The 21236-nt window shown below is 35.1% G+C and overlaps 1 protein-coding gene and 1 pseudogene across 1 annotated transcript; both read right to left on the bottom strand.

The window, feature by feature from the left end:
* Positions 1-692: 692 nt before the first annotated feature.
* LOC143586557 (glutamate receptor 2.2-like) lies at positions 693-8001 on the bottom strand. Its single transcript, XM_077068084.1, has 7 exons — positions 6716-8001; positions 5603-5692; positions 3957-5179; positions 3702-3714; positions 2628-2946; positions 1856-2253; positions 693-1068 (listed from the first exon to the last, which is right to left on the bottom strand). The coding sequence occupies exons 1-7, from the start codon at positions 7022-7024 to the stop codon at positions 808-810; spliced, it is 2613 nt and encodes an 870-aa protein (XP_076924199.1). The 5' UTR covers positions 7025-8001; the 3' UTR covers positions 693-807.
* A 3996-nt stretch (positions 8002-11997) lies between these two features.
* On the bottom strand, positions 11998-17244 carry LOC143587691 (glutamate receptor 2.2-like; annotated as a pseudogene).
* Positions 17245-21236: the final 3992 nt, after the last annotated feature.

The following is a 21236-nucleotide window of genomic DNA, read 5'->3' as shown; positions in this document are numbered from 1 at the left end:
GGATTATACAAAATAATCCCGATCCACCTAAACTACGTTGTGGGTCAAATCTGTATTTATGTATAAGTTGTATATAGAGTCAAGATTGGAACTGTAGCTAGTCTAGGGGTTATTGTGCAAACAAACAAACTTGTATTTAGGGCCAAGTTGTGTCGTTTAGATATAGGGTGTGATGTTCGACTGAACCATCGCGTCGATAACAAGAAGCGGCCGGCGACTATAAAGCCGAGCACGTGTAATTAACAGTTATATTTAACTATTCAAACTATTGAAATATCTATGACTTTACAAGTTATCTTATATATTATATGTCTACTCATGTCATTTTCGGTGAGCCTCTGACTAAATCATTTCTGTTCTTAACTACAAATAATTAACAGTTATATTTAACTATTGGGTGTATGTAATTAATGGTCCAGATTGATGATTCTAGATTTCTAGATTATATATATAATCAGTTATACGACTGTAAAAGATACAAAACACAAAACTATTTCATAAGCAACGAAATTAATAGTTTAGTGATTTATTATTAACCAAAATATCTGTGTACATAATATTCTTAACAAGAAAAAGAAATTATACTGTTGTAGCTACTAAACAATAAACTTATGAGCATATATTCATATCTATATACGGGGGCTCTAATGTACTTTTAATGACTTATGAATCATCATCTGTGTGATATCTAACTGATGTACGTTTCGAGTGTGTCTAGTGTTTTCTACCCCGGCAAAACTATGCTAGATTGTCGTCGAATGAGATGTCGCCAATCTTTAATAAATGCTGATATTAAGTTTGTATCTTCTAGTTTTGATTTTTTAATTCTTTGATGCTTATGATGATGTAGATGACAAGAGCAACGGTTGATGTACCTCCGGTTAACAGAAATAGTACCCAAAAACTGTGAAAGTTAAGCTTTCCGGCTTTATCAGGTGAAGATTCTTCATCCACACACTCCTCAGAAATAAAATATTTATCCTCAAGTTCTTTGAGTTTCTTACTTTCCGCTACATTCATTAATGCCTTGTTGGCATTTGAAAGATGCTCAAAACTCCTAGAAAATGCCTGTATAAATTATAAATCACGGTACATGTTAGAATGTCTATAGACCCGTATATATATGAAACTATTTTATTGGTCATCAAATGTTGATTAAGTTTTACTTATGCAAATTAATTAATCCATGTCATATTACAATATATGAAACATGAAACTGATTGATACACTGGTATTTGGATTTGGCATAAATGAAACCAGTAACATACTTAAGCACAAAAATCATTTACAATGCATGGTGTCCGATTTTAACTGGGGATAGATAAACAAACACTATCCAGACACCACCGACATGCCATACAATTTTTCGGTTTAAACGAGTTGTATGACATAGAGAAAATGGCCATGCAGGTCGTATGACAGGGAGAAAATGGTCGTGCGAGTTGTAGAGGGCCAAATGATGTGCAAGATGGATTTTTTTAGTGTCAAAGAATTGACTGTTATCACCCATGACAAAGCCACAAAGCTCGTATGAACATTTCACCCCATCATATGGCCGGTATGAACAAGTGATGTGACAGACACACTATGTACACTATTGGGGTGATGCTTGTATAGCAGCCCCTTTTAGATATTAGTTAAAGTTCCAATTTTAAACTGGTTCTGTAGAAGTGATAATTGAAATCCATTCACTTATAACTGAAACAGTTTAGGCCATATATGTATTATACTTTTTCTCAAACGGGTCAAAGATAGCCCAAATTGTATTTTTAATGAATGAAAAGGTCACATATCATTTATTTGAAAATTCAGAATTCGGATAACTTTTGATTAAAGTTGAAACTAAAATACTTACAAATCCGAAGCCTCCAACTTTGAATGTCTCTCCGGTTCTCTTAAAACTCTTGCAGTACTGAGCTAGAAAGACTTTGGCTGCAGGAACTTCAAGAAAGATGGCCTCTATTTTACGACTATTAAGGGCCTCGGCGTATTCATGGGTTGAGTTATAACTCTGGGTAGTAATATTTGTAAACCCTAGAACGTTTTGCAAATATCTGTCTACAAATGATCCATTGCAATAACCCACAATTGCATTTCTGTTTCTAAGCATCTCAACGCTCGTTATAGTTGGTTCAAGCCTTTGAGCCGTGAGCATACTTGTCAAGCTAGCCGTGTAGCTCTCTGTGATAACTAGTGCCACAAAAAGCCACACCACCACCGACATTCTAGACAAATTACTATGCATCTTATCACCTGTAAGAAAAGGTTGTAAAATGACAAGCAAAGACAGCATTAGAGTTGGCACTACGGACATTTTGGGTGAAAACGAGCTACACGAGATCGGCTCACTAAAAGTTCAAACTGAGCTGAGATTAAACCAGCTCGAGCCCCAGAGGCACCAAATACCACCCCTATGAGCATTTCTAGGTGTTGCCCTCTTTCACATTTTACCCACCAGATTCAAATTTTATAGGTATGAAATGTGAAACCCCACAGGCGAATTTTATTTCATATTTCATCTTTACAAAAAGAAATGGCCTTGGCTAAATCTGTTATTTAACTCGTTACAGACAAAACACTATTCGAATCTATCCATTCATATGTAAACAAGTGTGTAAGTAAGTTACCACGTAAAGTGAAGAGTGTGGAAAATGCAAGCCAAATGACGATTACGATTTGTGTTATGATGGTGCCTTGAAGATCTTTATTGTGGTTTCTCTCAATTAACCAAATAACAAACCCATTGTAAATAGTAATTGATGCAGTTATCAACCACATTGTTGTACTGAAAGGCTTCAAGAACAACCATGATTCGTTTGATATGCTGGGTTTAACAGGTACGATCATCTCCAAACCTGATTCTGTGTACGGTTGTGTGAAATTTGCAAATTCATACCTTTCCTCTAAAATAGTTACATCGCCGGCTACAGCATCAAAACCATGCTCCTAATTTAAATAAATAAATAAATAAATGAATAAATATATGAATCTCAAGTTAAAAGATACAAGTTGAATTATTAAGTTTTGATAGATTTTATAAAACGTCGTTTTAATTTAAAAAAATTATAATGCATTTTTTATATTTTAATTAACCTTTTTTCGTATTTTATTTTATTTCCTAAAATTGCTTTAACTCTTCTTAGACAGTTTTTTTAAAAGATTTTAACATTTTTTTTCAAAATAGTTTTGTGTAGCGCTTGTCAATAACATATAATGGTTAAATAACAATTGGTTTGGTCAACATATTTTGATCTTTCCCCCATTTTTTTTCTTTTTTTTTTTGAAAGGCATCTTTCCCCATATGATACTAATCTCAGGCACCCGAGTTAACAGATGATAAAAGTCAAACTGATATGGGTTTTTTAAAAAACGTTTTATAAAAGAAATTTAAATACTAGTTATAGAATATGTTATTAAACGATTTTTGAATTTCATAGAGAAATCAATTTTTCAAATGATGTAAAATGATCAAAATGTTCTATTTGACCACACAAATTCCTAGACTATCCCTTCAAACTAAATAATATCCTAAATAGCCCTTTCTAAACAAAAGGATCCACCATAATAGAGTTGATATCCGACATAAAAACCGACTGTTTAGTTTTGACGTCGACCATTTATTAAACAGTCGGTCCGACGGTTTAATTTACGGTCCGCAAACGTATCTATTCCGCAGAGCCTTCACACATATTTTGTCGAACATTCATATCTACTCTGTCGACCAACAGATCTATTGGTCAAATGAGCCATTTTAGTTATTTTCTTTGTCTTTTTCTTATTTAAGAATTTTTTTTATTGTTATATATATATATATATATATATATATATTTATTGCTTTTTAATTAAGTGTTTTTGAGCCCTTAGTTTTCCTAAAAAAGAATCTTTTAAAATAAAAATTAATATCTTATGGAGGAGAATATTTTAATTTATGGATTTGATTTTGTAGATGGTATGACAATAAGAAGAAGAAATATCTGACCTCTGAATCTATTGCTCTCATCAAGGCATCATACGAACGGTCGTAAAAGGGAATTAGATCATAGTCACGATCACGCAATAGATTCATTTTTAGCATCATTGCTTCAAACACCTCGACTACGAAACCCTTGATGACAGTTTCACTATTTTTTTCGTCATCATTATATACATGCACGAATTGATTAAACAAAGAATGAGCAGGAACGCCAACCCTCAACTTTTTCCCAGAACTTTCAAGTAGATTCCGACGACTTCTAGTAGCATACCATGGTTGTGCCGGCCAGAGAACATGTCCAATATTATCGATCGAATGGGTGTAACTAGTTTCTCTATTGATCTCATTTTGAACCGTCTCCGAAAACCCCAGTCCTTCTGTCCAGTACACACTATGATATCCCTTCCCATTCACGTTAACAATCTCTACCGTATTCCCCAGAATTGGTTTCGGTTCATGGAAGTTTTCTACCACCATTTTCAAGGCGTTATATCCTTGCATGGCAAAGACTCCAGGCTCCTCTTCCTCTTCTTCCGGGTAATTGGAATGAAACATTCGCCGAAATCTTTTTTTGAAATGTGAAAACTCCCAAGTGTTTTCTGGGAAGTAACTTTTGACTCCCACCATACCTTTCAGTGAAGAAATCACGCTGGAATTAACGGAATGGAAGTAATCCGTTATTCCATTAGTTGCGATCCATAGATACCCATCTCCGGTCATGTTCATCTTCTTTGCCGTCTGAAACAATCTCACTCCAAGCTCAAAAGATGTATGAATCAGAAACACCTTACGTTGTTGTCTCTTGACAACCTCAAGCTCTTCGTCTAAAGAACTCGAAGTAGATGTGAGGGGTAAAACATGGGTAAGCTCAGAACCTGTTTGGCGAAATACCTGAATGAAATGAGAAATGGTTGATGCGGATGATGAGGTTTCATATATGAGAGTCACTTGGCCTATGCCTATTGAGTGTAAAATGGCAACCACTGCATTCATCTGTGTGGATTGTGTGGGAACTGCTTGAATGAAAAATGGCCATTGATCGGTTGCTTGTGGTGGAATCGTCCCGGCTAAGGAAAGAAAGACGGGTATGTCATGATCAGGTTTAGTGTCAGCGATAACCTCGGCTATGGCAGATGCTTCTTCCCATGTATGAGCTCCCAAAATGGCTTTCACTTTGTGTTCGTCAATAAGTTCTTTTGCTGCATGTTTACATCATCAAAACTTTAGGTACATTCATTTTCTAAAGGTTTTGGGTTTGTCACAATCTAAAATAGTGACTAAAGTTCACCTTGATAGTTAGAATAGCAATTACTATCAAGGTGAATTCATATAAACACTTCAATTCAACAGCTACCAGCTACAAGACAAAAATGTGTTACACCAGGGTGGTATCTTCGGTGTTGGAAACTTCAACTCCCATAAATCAGTTAAAAATCAAACTTTAGCATATGGTTAAAGACCTTTGATTCTGAATAACCACTTTCAAGTTCTTTACTGCCAATAGTTTACTATAATGCATGGTGTACTATAAAAAAGCCATTAATTACTACGAGTTCTATATACCTTAGAGGTATCGGACGAGTGGTCTCTCTATCTTCCGAAATGAAAGAAAGGTTTATCCCATCTCACCATCCCTAAATTCAACCAATAGCATGCTACATTACTAGAAAATGAGTATTTTCTAGTGGTGCTGTTGATATTTGTGTAAAACTCATTTTCCTATAAAAATTTGTGTGAAAAACAAATACTTGAAAAATCATTTTCATCCAATTTCCAACAAACTTTTCTATAAAATTGCTATATAAAATTGCTACAAAAGTATGTTGTTGAAGTTCCTAAAAAATCATATATATATATATATATATATATATATATTTATTTATTTTCTAAATTGCTACAACTTTCCAACTAAAATATAATACTATTAATAACACAAATAATTATATTTATAACGTTTCCCAACAAAAATAATTAGCATAATTGATAAATGTATTTTTTTTTTTTGAAATTTTGTTAAAAACTTAGCAACAAATTTCCAACAACAAAAAAATTTGTTACTATTTTGTTGTAATATTGTAGCAAAATAAGAGCTAGTTTTTATTTAAATATATATAAAGTATTAACTTGTCTTATGAGATTTATATATCATAAAAAAATTTACTTATTTCAGACATTTAAGCTTTTTATAATGATTACAATATGAATAAAATTAGCTATATTATAATTTATTATAGTTGTTAAAATTATAAAATATGTAACGGGTATATCCTATACCCCATGCATGTTTGACCGATATGTGATGGGTATTTGGCCGGGTATAGAATACGATTTTAAACCGAGTGGCAAGTATTGGATTGGGATCACCATTACTTGCCCATTGCCATCCTTAGGTATATAAGGCTTTAACCCTTAAATAATAGTTACATTTATTTTTATTTTCTTTAAACTATACCACAATTTTGTCTCGTATATCGCTTTAAACTATTTCACAGTTTTTTTGTCTCATAAACGTTTTTAAACGACTATAGTTATAGTGTTTTTTTAAATGACATGTCTATTTCCACACGTGTGGTAACTGGAACCACGCCTAACATATATGGTTCTTTGTGGAAATGACGTGACACTGTGACAATTTCCAAATGAAGTTCGCGCATGACCAAAACCCATGGTGTAAGAGATATTTTACAGAGTACGTTTGTTTGCTCGTAAATTTACTGTAAATTTGCTAGCTTTTTATTCTGAAAAGTTAGTAAAAGAAGTGAATTGTTTACCTGCAAGAGTTGCATGAACAGGCTTGTTTCTAGAGTTCTTAAGGTATAAAACCAAAGATTGATTCGCCTTCATGTTGAATTCTTGAATTGCTAGCTCGATTGCCACTTTGGCCTCTTTTCCCGGCCTAGACGTTTGGTCAAGAATGACACCAACGCCATATTCATTTCCGGCTTTTAAACAGGTAGTCAAGCTTCCTGTTGCCAGGGTTGCTTGCAGAAGAAGAAAACATGGTAATGAGAAAGCAAACAAAGAAAGAATCAGGTAGTTAACGTTATGCATCTTTTTAGATTCTACTTTTTGTGGATTCCTATGTGTCTCAAAAGCTAATGTATATTCTATTTCTATTTATTTGTTTATGATCATGATATTTATAATAATATTTCCGTAGTAAAAGTCCATAAGTCCTTAATACTATATCACACGTTTGGTGGAAAAGTATGGCCCAATAAATTCCCTGCTTCGGTCACCATATGGATTACGAACGTCATAAATGTGAATTTCGCAATTTCAAATTGCAAGTTTTGATTTCTCAAGCTTTAATCGTTCAAATTGTCAAATATCAACTTGCCACAGGATCGGACTAGTCAAGTCTAAAAAACGGTTTTATATTAATACCTTAAGATATCTGGTTTGTAGCCGGGTAGAATTGATTAACCCGAACATAACTAGCTAGTTTATTTATTCGTGTGTCAAAAATATCACCATAGTGCAGAAATGTTTTAAATCGTATAACATGAACACGACATGTGCAATATATTTATTTAAATGGATCAAATGGGTTGATGGGTGTTAATGGGGCGGGGTATTATAAATAAGTTGTTTAACATGTAAAATGGGTCATAAATGGGCTAGGGTTGTAAACAGGATGCAGCGAATGTTAGATGGAACGTAAACAAGTTGGCGGGTAAACCTTGTAACATATACTTTTTTATTCTAATTTTAAACAGATTGACGGTAGGGTTAAACATGCCAACGTAAATACACCCATTTTAACTGAAATTTAACACGTCAAATACAACACGTAATAAACAAATTATTGTGATAACCCCGGCCTGATTATTTCCATGACACGTTCGGGGTGGTGTAAAATTTGTAAAGCTTGGTTTAACAATTTTATGGCCAAACAAATTAGATTTCGATTAAATGGTAAGGCCGAACGAATGAAACATGGCTTAGTTTAGCAACTTTAACCATTTGGACTAGGAATGGCATGGGGTGGGTATATGTAATCCAAGTCTCATATTCAATTATAAAACCGTATCACATACCTGTTTAGTACCCTGATTAGTCATTACCCATTGGGTATACCTATTAGTTTGGGATTCACAATTACATTTCAATCGTCTAGTTTTTATATAATTTTATTAGTAAAGAAAATTAAAATTATAAAACTAAAAAGAGTATATACATATATTACTCTCTTACCAAGGACAAAGACAAATTATAAAAATTAGAAAATGTTTAATTATGAGCTATGCAGTCGATATCACCGATATATCAGTGATATATTGGTTATCGGTCCTTGGCGATATATAAATAAGAATATCGGTTCAGAATATTAGTACTGATAATAACAACGATATTTGACCGATATTGGACTAATATTTGACCGATATATCACCAATATTCCCGATATCAGTGTTTTAAGTCTTAATTAACAACTTTTAGTGTTCAATGTTAGTATTTTAAGTCTTAATCAATTCTTACTTGCTACGATTGTTAGTGTTTTTCAATTTGCAAAAGGTTAATTTGTTAATGGTAGGAGACTATACTAAGTTATTAATGTTAAAATTGCTATATATATATATATATGAATTTTACATGATATTAAATTACCGATATCTCACTGATATCTCACTGCGATAACCGATATCTCATATATCGGTCCTTTACCGATATCCGATAATTTTCCGCATTAACTGTTTAGATTATGAGTATGATTCAGGTAAAAGTGTATGTGTATTTTTGTAATTCATGACAGGCCAGTTGAAAAACAATACTGTATTATCTTTGAACACAAACATGAATGTTTCAGGTTATCTTGTGGCCCAACATCATCCACAAAGTTGGTTATTACAATCCAAATTGGTAGTTCTAGATTGGATATTGGAGTTTTCCAAGAAGTTAATAGGTGGGGTTATGAGTTTTCCAAGAAGTTAATAGGTGGGGTTATGAGTTTTAATTGTTGCTCGTCTTCTAGATTAGATATTGACATTTTTGTCTTGAGTTATCAATTTTGTCGGCATGGTCTATAATCTTTTTTTGGAATATTATCATTATACGTGATCAAGGAATGATTTGACTATATATGCGTATGTGTATACAATGCATGAATGCAAAGTTAAGATGAGAGTTTTTATTCCTGGCCCAAGATGAATATACGATGCAAAGTTGCAAACCAGACCCTTTGTCATCATAGTCCTCAGAGGGTGTAGCAAATTTACATATCCTAAAAATATTTTATTAATTTGTCCAAAGGATAAGCCCAATCCAAATTGTCAAGCATAAAGCCCAAAAGCTAATGCTTAAAGTCTGGGCTTTAGAGGGCTGTAACAAACCGAACGTTCAGCAAACTGTTCATGAATTGTTCGGTTGGAAGTTCCTTTATGGTTTGTTTATTTAATAAATGAAGAAACATGAACAAGGGATTTCGTTCAATTAACTAAACGAATGAACACGAACAAAGACCTTGCTCGTTCAATATATTGTGCTTGTAAACGTTCGATAATGTGTCCATTTACGTGCATCTATATTCACTGATGTTTGTTTGTACTTTGTGTTTGCTCATTAAAGGTTTTTAATATTTTTAATGACTTTTCTAATCTTATTATATATATTTAAGAAATACTATTGACTATAAAACAAAAATATTCATGAGTGTTATTACGCCGATTATATATATGGATATGAATGTTTTGAAAACACCATCACAAATATGGTAGCCGGACTCAACCGTTGGCATGGGCCATTCTCGGTTGGCCAAAACAAATAAAACAATTTTTGTGTTCATGAACCATTCACTAACAATCTCATTTCTAAAGGAATGAACATGAACAAGAAACTTCGGTTGGTTAGCTTTTCATAAATCGTTCACTTGTTCGATATTAACTTAACGGAGAAACATGAATAGGCCGTGTTTGGTTATCTTTCTTTACCGAGCCCTATGGGCAGGGCAACTATAGCCTTGAGGTAGTACTAGTACTAAAATTGAAGCAAAGGGCGAAAATATCTAAAAATGAGTTCAGTTGATGGGAAAAAAATGAATTTTGAAATTTATAGATAGCTACTATATTAATTATGATTATAGAATTATTTAAAAAAGAAATTGGTTTTAATCAAGTTCTGATCATCTTCTTCATCAACATTGCTAGCAGCATTATATTTTACTTGGATACAACCTACGATACTTGATTCATTAATCTAGGTAACCACTTACGAAGACCTCGAAAACTTGATCCAATAATACACGAGACTAAATTCATCCTCACGCTCCGTTTATTATTTTCCGGACCATAATTACCCCGTTGAATATAATGGAGTCTATAAATGAACATGCGAATTATTGATGAAACCGACCTGATACCAAGTAGTAATCTTTAATACATTAAATAATACTAAGTAAGGCATATTCGTATAGGCACTTGGGTTTATCAAATCTTGTCTTCCACTCAACGGTGGACTATGGACCAATGGCAGATCTCCTTAGGGCTTAAAGGTAGCTCGGGCTACCTTTCAATTTTATTGACGAAATGTAAAATTAGTGTAATTTTTTTTCTTGTCCATTTTATGTACTAGACATCTCTAAGTATATATATTAGGATGCCCATGTGTCCAAATTTTCTTTTGGGATACCTCTTTACTTTCTTTTTTTTTTGAGATCCCCTTTGAACATGTATGTATGTGGCTTGCAAAAAACTTAAAACATACTAGCAACCATTTTTTTTTCATTGTTTTTCTTCTTTAATTTTCACAATTTACAACTATGCTATACCATTTGACTTTAAAATCCGTAGACGTCTGTAAAGATCGGAAAATAACTTATTAGAAGGGAAAAAAGTAATATTTATGTTCTATTACATACACCACCATGTTTATTATACCCTACGATCCGGATTTATTCAAAAGTTAACATACTTATAAAAGAACCAACCAGGCAAATTGAAACAAGTGGACTAGGTAAAAACGAAAAACTTAAAATGGGCCGGTTTACAATTACTAGGCACATAAACGGTTTACCCCAACCCTGTGGTTCGAATTTGTCATATGGAGCTCCAATTTTTAGAATTTTCCTCAATATAGCAAAATTTAGTTATCATTTGATTATAAAAACGAGTAAACCATTAAGCGCGATAATTTAATCGATTATTTATTACTTGGTTGTCAATATTTAACAATAACAGTCAAATATATAATTTCCTGAAAAATATCAATTTATAGGTCTTAATCTTCATTAGTATTACTAACTATTTTTTATGTTTCTTTTATTCAAACCTCCCTAATATTCTACTTCAATATTTGAGTTCCTACTTTGGTAGCAACAAGTTACCAATGGCGTTCCAACCAAATGTTGACCGTAAATTAGTTAAGTTATTACTGTCTGTTAACCAACAAGCATTGCGATAGTTCAGCCCTATATAAAAAAATATCCGGTCTTATTTTAACATTGAATTAACACTTCGAATTTCATAGAAAATAACTCATCTTTCTTTGCAGAAACTTTTTGTCTAATCCGACTATTGATTCTGTGTTATTTAAAACACGAAACTTGAATTCTGTAACGATATATATGGTCAATGGTAATTTAAAATTCAAAGACATCAAGGTCAGTCTTATTACTCATTCAAAGTCGTGAACAATTCTTATTTTACAAGCCATAATATATATAATTATATATGTCTACTTGTGTCATTTTCGATGATGAAATATTCAAGACCCAACATGCTGCCTCTTACTAAATCAAATTTCAAATATCTTCTTAACCATCGATAATTATGTAGACACGTTTAACTATTAGGTGTAATGGGTCAGATTGGTGAATGGTGATTCTAGATTACCAGTTATACGACTACAAAAGATACGCAACACGATATTATTTCACAAGCAATGAAACTAAGGGTAAGCTGATTTACAATTAATTAAAACATCTTTGTACATAATATGATTTACAAGAAAAACAAACTGTGTTGCTGTTGTTCCTATACCATTAAATTATGAACGTTTTATCTATGGGAGCTTTAATTACTTCTAATGACTTATGAATCGTCTTCTCTGTTATCTAACTGATGAATGTTTTGAGTGTGCCTAGCGTTTTCTACACTGGCAAAACTATGCTAGATGATCGTCGAATGAGACGTCGCCAATCTTTAATAAATGCTGATATTAAGTTTGTATCTTCTAGTTTTGACTTTTTAAATTCACTGATGCTTATGATGATGTAGATGGCAAGAGCGATCGTGGATGTCCCTCCAGTTAACACAAACAGTACCCAAAAGCTTTGGAGATTAAGCTTCCCGGCTTCATCAGGTGAAGATTCTTCATCCACACACTCCTCGGAATTAGATGTTTTACCTCGAGTGCTTTGAGTGTCCCACTTTCTGATACATCCATTAGTGCCTTGTTGGCTTGTGAAAGTTGCGGAAACCCCTTATAAAATGCCTGCATAAATTATACAACACCGTGTTAGAATATCTATTAACTATAGACCCTATGAAACTAACTCTTTATTTTTTTAATGGATGCTAATTCATATAACATTTATTCCAAATTTTGGATAATTATATATGAATTATGAGAAAATAAAAACACGAGGACTTACAAATCCGAAGCCTCCAACTTTAAATGTCTCTCCTGTTTTGATAAAACTCTTGCAGTACTGAGCTAGAAAGACTTTAGCTGCAGGAACTTCAAGAAATATGGCCTTGATTTCACCACTATTAAGGGCCTCGGCGTATCCATGGGTCGAGTTATAGCTGTTGATACTATAATTATCAAACCTTAAAACTTCGTTCAAATATCTATTTATAAACGATCCATTGCAGTAGCCCACTGTTGCGTTCATGTTTCTAAGCATATCAACGCTCGTTATCGTGGGCTCAAGCCTTTGAGCTGTGAGCATACTCGCCAAGCTAGCTGTGTAACTTTGTGTGATGATTAGTGCCACAAATAACCACATGACCACCGCCATTCTTGACAAATTACTATGCATCTTATCACCTGTCAAAGAAAAAGATCATAGATAAAAGGGCAAGCTAGCAAAGATAGCACTAAAGTTGGCACCGGGTACTGAAAAAGAACTAAGTTGCTCATGAGCTACAAAAACAGGCTCGCTAAAAGCTTGAAACAAGGCGAGTCAAAATAAGCTTTAGCCTGAGATCAAGCATAAAAAGTAAAACTTGTTTAATAAAAGAGTTGCTCAAGTAGACTCGTGACCGTAAACAAGCTACTCTATTGTTTATATATCTAGCTATTATTATATTTAAAATTACGATAACGATAACTTAATAATTTAGGTTATATATAAAATTTATAATTATAAATATAAATACATAAATTAATGAACGGATAAATAAACAGTAAACAAGCTAAGCCCGAACCAAGCTCAAGTTTTAGGAATAGAGCTTAAAACGAGCCTAGTTCTCTAAGTTAAATAAGCGAAGCTCAAGTCCGGGTGAGCTCGAGCTCAACTCATTCCGTTTACCATCATGGGTTAGTCAAGTGGTTAACATATCAAAGTGGGATCTAGTGATTATTAGTATAGATCTAGTCGAGTTGACGTGCAAACATCTTTTTGTCCATTTCTTTTTAACTGTATTTCAAAATAAACAATTAATGCTTTCATTGTGATTTCAAAAAGAATATCCCCACAAATGTGAGGTTGGGATTTAAATCCTTGAAGATAAAAGTGGAAAATTTTGTTTTTAAAGAGAAAAAAAAAATATTGCAACAATAATAACTTTAAAAAATAATATCTTGTTCATTTTTTTTGGTTATCTTTAAGACTTTCAACATGTTGATTTAGTGGACCTATTAACACATTTCCCATATTTGACCATTTGAGACAAAGCCAACATTATAGTTGACCCATTCATATCTAAATGAGCCAAAAGTGTCAGCTTGGTGTCTTTAAACCCTTAAGGGTCTCCTGCCAGCACAAAATGCGTTTTATCCTGCTTCATTGGTTAGTAAGATATTAGAGTCCCATGAGTTTTACAAGTAACGGGTTCTCGCTTTCGAAAACATATTAAGAGCTTAATACTACGAGTTAGTGTAAGTTACCACGCAAAGTGAAGAGTGTGGAGAATGCAAGCCAAAGGATGATTCCTATTTGGGTTATGATGGAGCCTTGAAGATCTTTATTGTGGTTTCTCTCAATTAACCAAATAATAAACCCATTGTACATAGTAATTGCCGCAGTTATCAACCACATTTTTGCAGTGAAAGGCTTCAAGAACAACCATGGCTGGTTTGACAATCTAGATTTAACTGGTACAATCATCTCCAAACCCGACTCGGTGTAAGGCTGTGTGAAATCTGCAAATTCATGTATTTCCGATAGGATTGTTACATCACCGGCTACAGCATCGAAATGCTGCTACACAATAAAAATAAAAGTTAACATATATATGTATCTCAATTTAAAGATTTTATTAATTTTATGAGTGTTGGATTGTGAAAATATATGACCTTTAAATGTATTTCTTTGATCAAGTCATCATATGAACCATTAAACGGAATTCGTTCATATGATAGATTCATTTTTCTCATCATTTCATCGAACACCTCAATTACGAACCCACCTACGTTACCGGTTTCATGATCCACCTGCACGAATTGCTTAAATAAAGATTGACCAGGAATGCCGACCTTTAACTTTTTCCCTGAACTTTCAAGCAGATTTCGGCGACTTCTAGTGGCATACCATGGTTGTGCCGGCCACAGAACCTGTCCAATATTATCAATTGAATGGGTGTAATTAGTTCCTTCATTGATCTCATTTTGAACCGTCTCCGAAAACCCCAATCCTTCTGTCCAGTACACACTGTGATATCCCTTCCCATTCACGTTAACAATCTCTACCGTATTCCCCATAATTGGTTTAACTTCATCGGATGTTTCCAACATTTTCATGACATTATATCCTTGCACCGCGAAAACCCCTGGATCCTCTTGCTCTTCTTCCGGGTAATCGGAATGGAACTTATGCCTAAATCTTTTCCTGAAATGTAAAAACTCTGGGTTGTTTTCTGGGAAGTAACTTTTGACTCCAACCATACCTTTTAGTGAAGAAATGATGGTGGAATTAACGGAATGGAAATAATCCGTTAGTCCATTAGTTGCGATCCATATGTACCCATCTCCGATCATGTCCATCTTCTTGGCTGTCTGAAACAACCTCACCCCAAGCTCGATAGACGTATGAATCACAAATGCCTTACGTTGCTGCCTCTTCACAACCTCAAGCTCTTCATATAAGGAACATGAAGTACATGTGAGGGGTAAAATATTGGTTAGCTCGGAACCTGTTTCACGAAGTGCCTGAGTGAGATGAGAAATGATTGATGCTGATGATGAGGTTTCATATATGAGAGTGACTTGGTGTATGTCCATTGAGTGTAAAATGGCAGCCACTGCATTCATCTGTGTGGATTGTGTGGGAACTGCTTGAATGAAAAATGCCCATTGATCGGTTGTTTGTGGTGGAATCGCATCAGTTAGGGATAGAAAGACGGGCATGCCATGATCAGGTTTAGTGTCACCGATAACCTCGGCTATGGTTGATGCTTCTTCCCATGTATGTCCTCCCAAAATGGCTTTCACTTTGTGCTCATCAATAAGTTCTTTTGCTGCATATGAAGATAGCGAAGAAGAGGATGTTAAGTGGATGTGTGGGCATACAAGGTTAGACATGATAATGATCGAGATTATTAAGAAAAAGTTAGACGTGGTTAGTATATCGGATAAGATAAAGGGAGGGAGATTCACATGATCTGAGTATTGAGAAGGACATCGCTAGTTAAAGTTATATAATTGGTTTTAAAAAGTGCGTCTGAGGCGCGAGACATCTTTGGCACAGTGGTCGTCGCTTTTACTTACCTAAGGTGCATGTTGTATAAAAGGCACTCATTTTTACAGGCCCAAAATTACTTGGGATGAGTGGAATTGACAAAATTTGCTAGAGTTACCTCTTTGTGGACATTGTTTAGGATAAGGATTCATGGACATGTAAGATTAAGGTTAAGAACTTTTTAAGATAAGATAGATTACAAATATGTGTTGGTTTTGTTTTAGAGGTTTAGATTTTCTTACACTCCAGGTGGACTTTGCATTCGATTGTCTTTTATGTATCTATGTGTATATGTGGTTTTATGATGATATAAGTACATGTATCTATAAGAACTATGTTACTTTTCCACCACTTCTCTTATTATTGGTTATGATTACTCTCTTTGTTTATTTTATTGTTGTTTGTCTCTATCATTTGTTATTGGTATTAGGTGGCTTTCTAAAAGCAGTTTTTCTATCTCTAGGATTAGAGAAAAGGTTTTTCCATGATTCATCCTCCTTAAACTCTACCAATAGCTATGTTATTTATGGAATTTCCTAGGTAGGATTGGATTTTTTTATTTTTTATTATTTCTTTTTGTAGTATATATGTAATCTAATCCTGAGCGATCCTTAAGAAAATTTTAAACTAATTGAGAATTTTAAACCAACCCAATAAAATTTTGACGCCGACCATCGAGAAATAAATATTTAAGATTTATAAACCTATTATAAATTAATTTTAACAAATGTATGTCAATTAAGCTCATATTATACAATTAAACAAGTAAGCTCTTTTCAAAATTCAAACTAAACCTATTAATCATTAAACCCAAATATTCATTAACCATTCTAAACAATTAAGCACAAATACCATTTAGCCTTTACAGTTTTAATAGTTAAAAAGTTAAAAAAATATCCGAACAAATTAAATGAGAGCCATATTTTTCTATTAACCGCCCGGTATCATGGTAGCACCAGAAGAGAATTGTTTACCTGCAACAGCCGCACGAACAGGCTTGTTTGGAGAGTTTTTAAGATATAAAACCAACTGTTGATCGGTTTTGATGTTGAGATCGTGAATTGCTAACTCGAACGCCACTTTAGCCTCTTTGCCGGGCCTAGACGTTAGGTCAAGAATGGCACCAATTCCAGTTTCATTTCGGGCTTTTGGCGTGGTAGTCAAGCTACCGCTTGCTAGGGTTGCTTGCAGAAGAAGAAAACATGGTAATGAGAAAGCAGCCAAAGAAAGAATCAGGTAATAATTAGTACAAACATTATGCATCTTTTCTTTTCGTGGATAACTATATATGTATCTCAAAAGGTGATGTATATATTAATTCTATATGTTGATCATATATGTCTTATTAATTTATAATGGTACTTCCGTAGCTAAAAGTCTTTATGTCCGTATCGTATCACACGTTTGTTTGGTGGAAAAGTATTGTCCAAGAATTCCCTGTAGCTGTTATTGTGGACCTGTTAAATGGAGACGCTTTGGGTCACTGGTCACATAATATATATATATATATACTCCTAATCATCATATGTCAACTAGCAACAGGATTTGACTAATCCAAAGATACTGTGGCATGACAAGTATATTGTCAGAAAGATCGATTTGTTGAAATAAAACATTACAATACTTAGAAAATAAGAATTCGAACTTAATTGGTCTGAGAGAAACATAATTATCGGATAAAACTGACTGGAATACGAAAACATAACATGATCAGACTACATTGTTAGAGCCTTATTTTCTAGAACAAGGAGCCGCAACCAATTTATAGGGAGCGGTACGAGCAATCTACTAGAGGAAAACCCCATGAAACAATAAACCAGATCCAAGATTAATAATAATAGAATTATAAACTGGACATGTTTATATTTGTGTGACCTGAACATGACACTAGTAATTCATTCATCTAAATGAGTCAAATACGTTAACTAGGCGGGGGATATAGATATAAGTTCCAGACAAGTTACACATATCGTAAATGGGTTGGGATTGTGAAGAGGTAGTAATAAATTGTGTTAAAGGGGACGCAGACTGGTTAGCGGGTAGATCTTATGAAGTATATTTTATGTTCTGATTTTAAACGGGTTGATGGGTCGGGTTAAACATGTTTACTGAAGCACACCCGTGTTAATTAACAAGATTAATAGGTCAACCCTAGCACAACATAACCAAATCAAATATGATAACCTAAAACCTTATTATTTTAGCATTTTGAGTGGTGTCAACATCTTTAACCTTTAACTTATAAAATCAATAAAGCGATTGACAGTTTTACAACCAAATAAGTTAGATTTCAATTTACTAGACATGCCGAACTAATAAAAAACAATTTGGTTTAGCATGTTTAACCTTTTAGACTAGAGATTCAAGAATGATAAACGATAATTAACGCACAACTTATAAATAACCGACTTATATTATAACCAGAAAATATAACTCAAAAAACTGATTACAATAACTTTGGTAGTGATGGTGGTGATTGTTGTGTTGTTATATCTAACACTAACTTTCTACATCTATTTATACTAGTAACCCAACTTGGTCACCAAGCATAATATGTGGTTACCACTCAACTTGGCCACCAAGGTGAACTTGGGCAACAAGGTCAACTTGGCCAACAAGGTGAACTTGGCCACCAAGCATATGGAATGTTTCATAATACCCCTTAGACTTTAACCGACTTGTTAAAACCTCTTAGGCCTGGTTCACCGACTTGCGACCCAGAATAGAAATTAATCCAACATTCACCCCCCTAATTTCTGATTCGGATTAGAAAGGTCTTCAATTCGAAGTAACTCGCGCATCTCTGTGAACTTGATTCTTGCGAGTGCTTTAGTGAGGATATCAGCCCGTTGCTCTTTCCCGCTAATGTGCTCAACATCGACCTCGCCGTCGTTGTAGCAATCTCGGATAAAATGAAAGCGAGACTTTATATGCTTTGTTCGGTTGTGAAAAAACGAATTTTTCACAAGGGCTATTGCAGACGTGTTATCAACTTTCAACACAACTTTCTGCAACGCTTCTCCAGTCAACTCGCTCAACAACTCTCGAAGCCATACAGCTTGACATGCGGCTGCTGAAGCCGCCATGTACTCGGCTTCACACGATGAGAGTGCAACTGTCGCTTGCTTTTGTGAGCACCATGTAATTGGAGATTGCCCGTAATAAAACACGTGCCCCGTGGTACTTCTACCATCATCCTCATCTATGTTGTGACTACTATCATTATAGCCTACAAGTCTTTTGGACCCGTTCTTCCCGTACTTGATCCCGTAACTCGTCGTTTTCTTCAAATATCTCAATAGGTGCCGTATTGTCATACCATGAGATTCTCGTGGGCTTTGCATATATCGACTAACAATACCAACAGAGTACGTCATATCCGGACGAGTGTGTAATAAATACCGTAAGCAACCCACTACCTTTCGATACTCGGTTGCATCGAGTTCGACTTCATTCTCGGTTTTTGAGTATTTCACACCATGATCCATCGGGACTTGAGACGGATTACAGTTTTGCATACCGGTCTCCTTTAGAATCCTTTTGGCGTATCCTTCTTGTGTAATTACTATCCCGTCCTTTTGTTGGACTACTTTGATTCCGAGATAGTAGGTCAACTTCCCGAGATCCGACATCTCAAACTTGGTCGCCATACCCTTTTTGGAATCGAAAATTATACTCGAGCTTGTACCTGTCACAAATAAATCATCCACATACATGGCAACGATCAAAAAATGTTTCCCATCCGTCTTTCGGTAAACCGATTGTTCATTGGAACATTTTTGAAACTTCATGTCTCGTAGGATGTTATCGAGCTTTGTGTTCCAAGCTCGGGGAGCTTGCCTTAACCTGTACAAGGCCTTTGACAACTTGTAAACTTTTGCCTCCTCGCCTTTTTTCTCGTATCCTTCGGGTTGAGAAACGAACACAACTTCTTTCAATTCACCATGTAGAAATGCCGTTTTTACATCAAGATGGTGGATTTCCCACCCGTTAGATGTAGCCAATGCGATTAGCAGCCGAACGGTCTCGATTCGGGCTACCGGAGCGAAAACATCATCAAAGTCAATCCCGGGTTGTTGCACGTAACCCTTTGCAACCAACCGAGCTTTGTACTTATTTATCGTTCCATCCGCATTTCGTTTGATTTAGAAACCCACTTCAACCCGATACATTTTGCACCCTTTGGAAGTTCAACTAACCTCCATGTTTTATTCTTGTTTATCGAATCGATCTCGGTATTCATAGCACGAACCCATTCTTGATTCGACTTAGCCTCAAAATAGCTACTCGGTTCACCACTTGCAGTGAGAAGCAATTGCTCATAGTCAGAGTCAACATGCAACACATAATCTTGTAATCTTCTTGGTAAAATCGAGACTCGGGTTGAGCGTCTTAGACCCGTTTGGGCCTCATTATCACCTGAATGAACCTGTGACCCATTACTCGTCGACTGAACTTGAGAGCGGGTTTAGGAATTAGGCCCTATATGACTTGGTTCGGCTGAGTCGTTGGACTCGGGTTGAACCGACGATGCAGGTTCAGAGCTTGGGCTACCCGGGTTGCTTCCAGACGTTTCTTCAATAGTGGGTTCGATTTGACCAGTTCCATTGTCAAACCCCCCCCCCCCCAAAACAATAGAAACATACCCGGCTCGTAGTCATTCTTCTCGACTTTCTTTACCCAATTCCACCCTTTGTTTTCGTCAAACACAACGTCTCGACTAACAACAATTTTCCGGGTGTTCGGATCGAAGAGACGGTATGCTTTTGAACCAGTCTCCGACCCGAGATAAACGAGCTGTCTTGACCTATCATCAAGTTTCTTTAGATGTACACTATCAACTTTAGCATACGCCATGCACCCAAATACTCGAACGTGTTCAATAATCGGTTTCTTTTTCTTGAACCGTTCATATGGAGTTTGATCAACCAAGGCCCGGGTTGGGACCCGATTGATTAAAAAGGTTGAATGTCGGACCGCTTCTCCCCACATATAATTTGGTACCTGCATTGCTTTTAGAATACTCTGCACCATCCCCATTAAAGTTATGTTTTGACTTTCTACCACGCCATTTTGTTGCGGTGTGTACGGGGCGGTTAAATGCCGAATAATTCCACTTTCATCGCAGAACCAATTGAAATCACGTGAAGTGAATTCTCCTCCCCTATCGGTTCGAAGATTTTTCATTGGTAAACCCGCCTTCGTCTTGATTAGGGCTTTAAACCTCTTAAAACTTTCAAACGCTTCACCTTTCAATAAAAACGTCCACATATATTGTGAGTAATCGTCTATAATAACAAAGACATACCTATTACCCGAGATAGTGGATGGGGTTATTGGACCGCACAAGTCCAAAAAATTTGCCCTTCTCGGAGCCGGCCCTGCCTAATACCATATTTGTCGCATGCATGCAAATTTTTTTAAACC

Source organism: Bidens hawaiensis, unplaced genomic scaffold (assembly GCF_021521415.1).
Source record: "Bidens hawaiensis isolate Kalapana, Puna unplaced genomic scaffold, B.hawaiensis_p1.1 tig00001575_1, whole genome shotgun sequence".
NCBI lineage: Eukaryota > Viridiplantae > Streptophyta > Magnoliopsida > Asterales > Asteraceae > Bidens > Bidens hawaiensis.
This window is presented reverse-complemented; position numbering and strand designations above follow the sequence as displayed.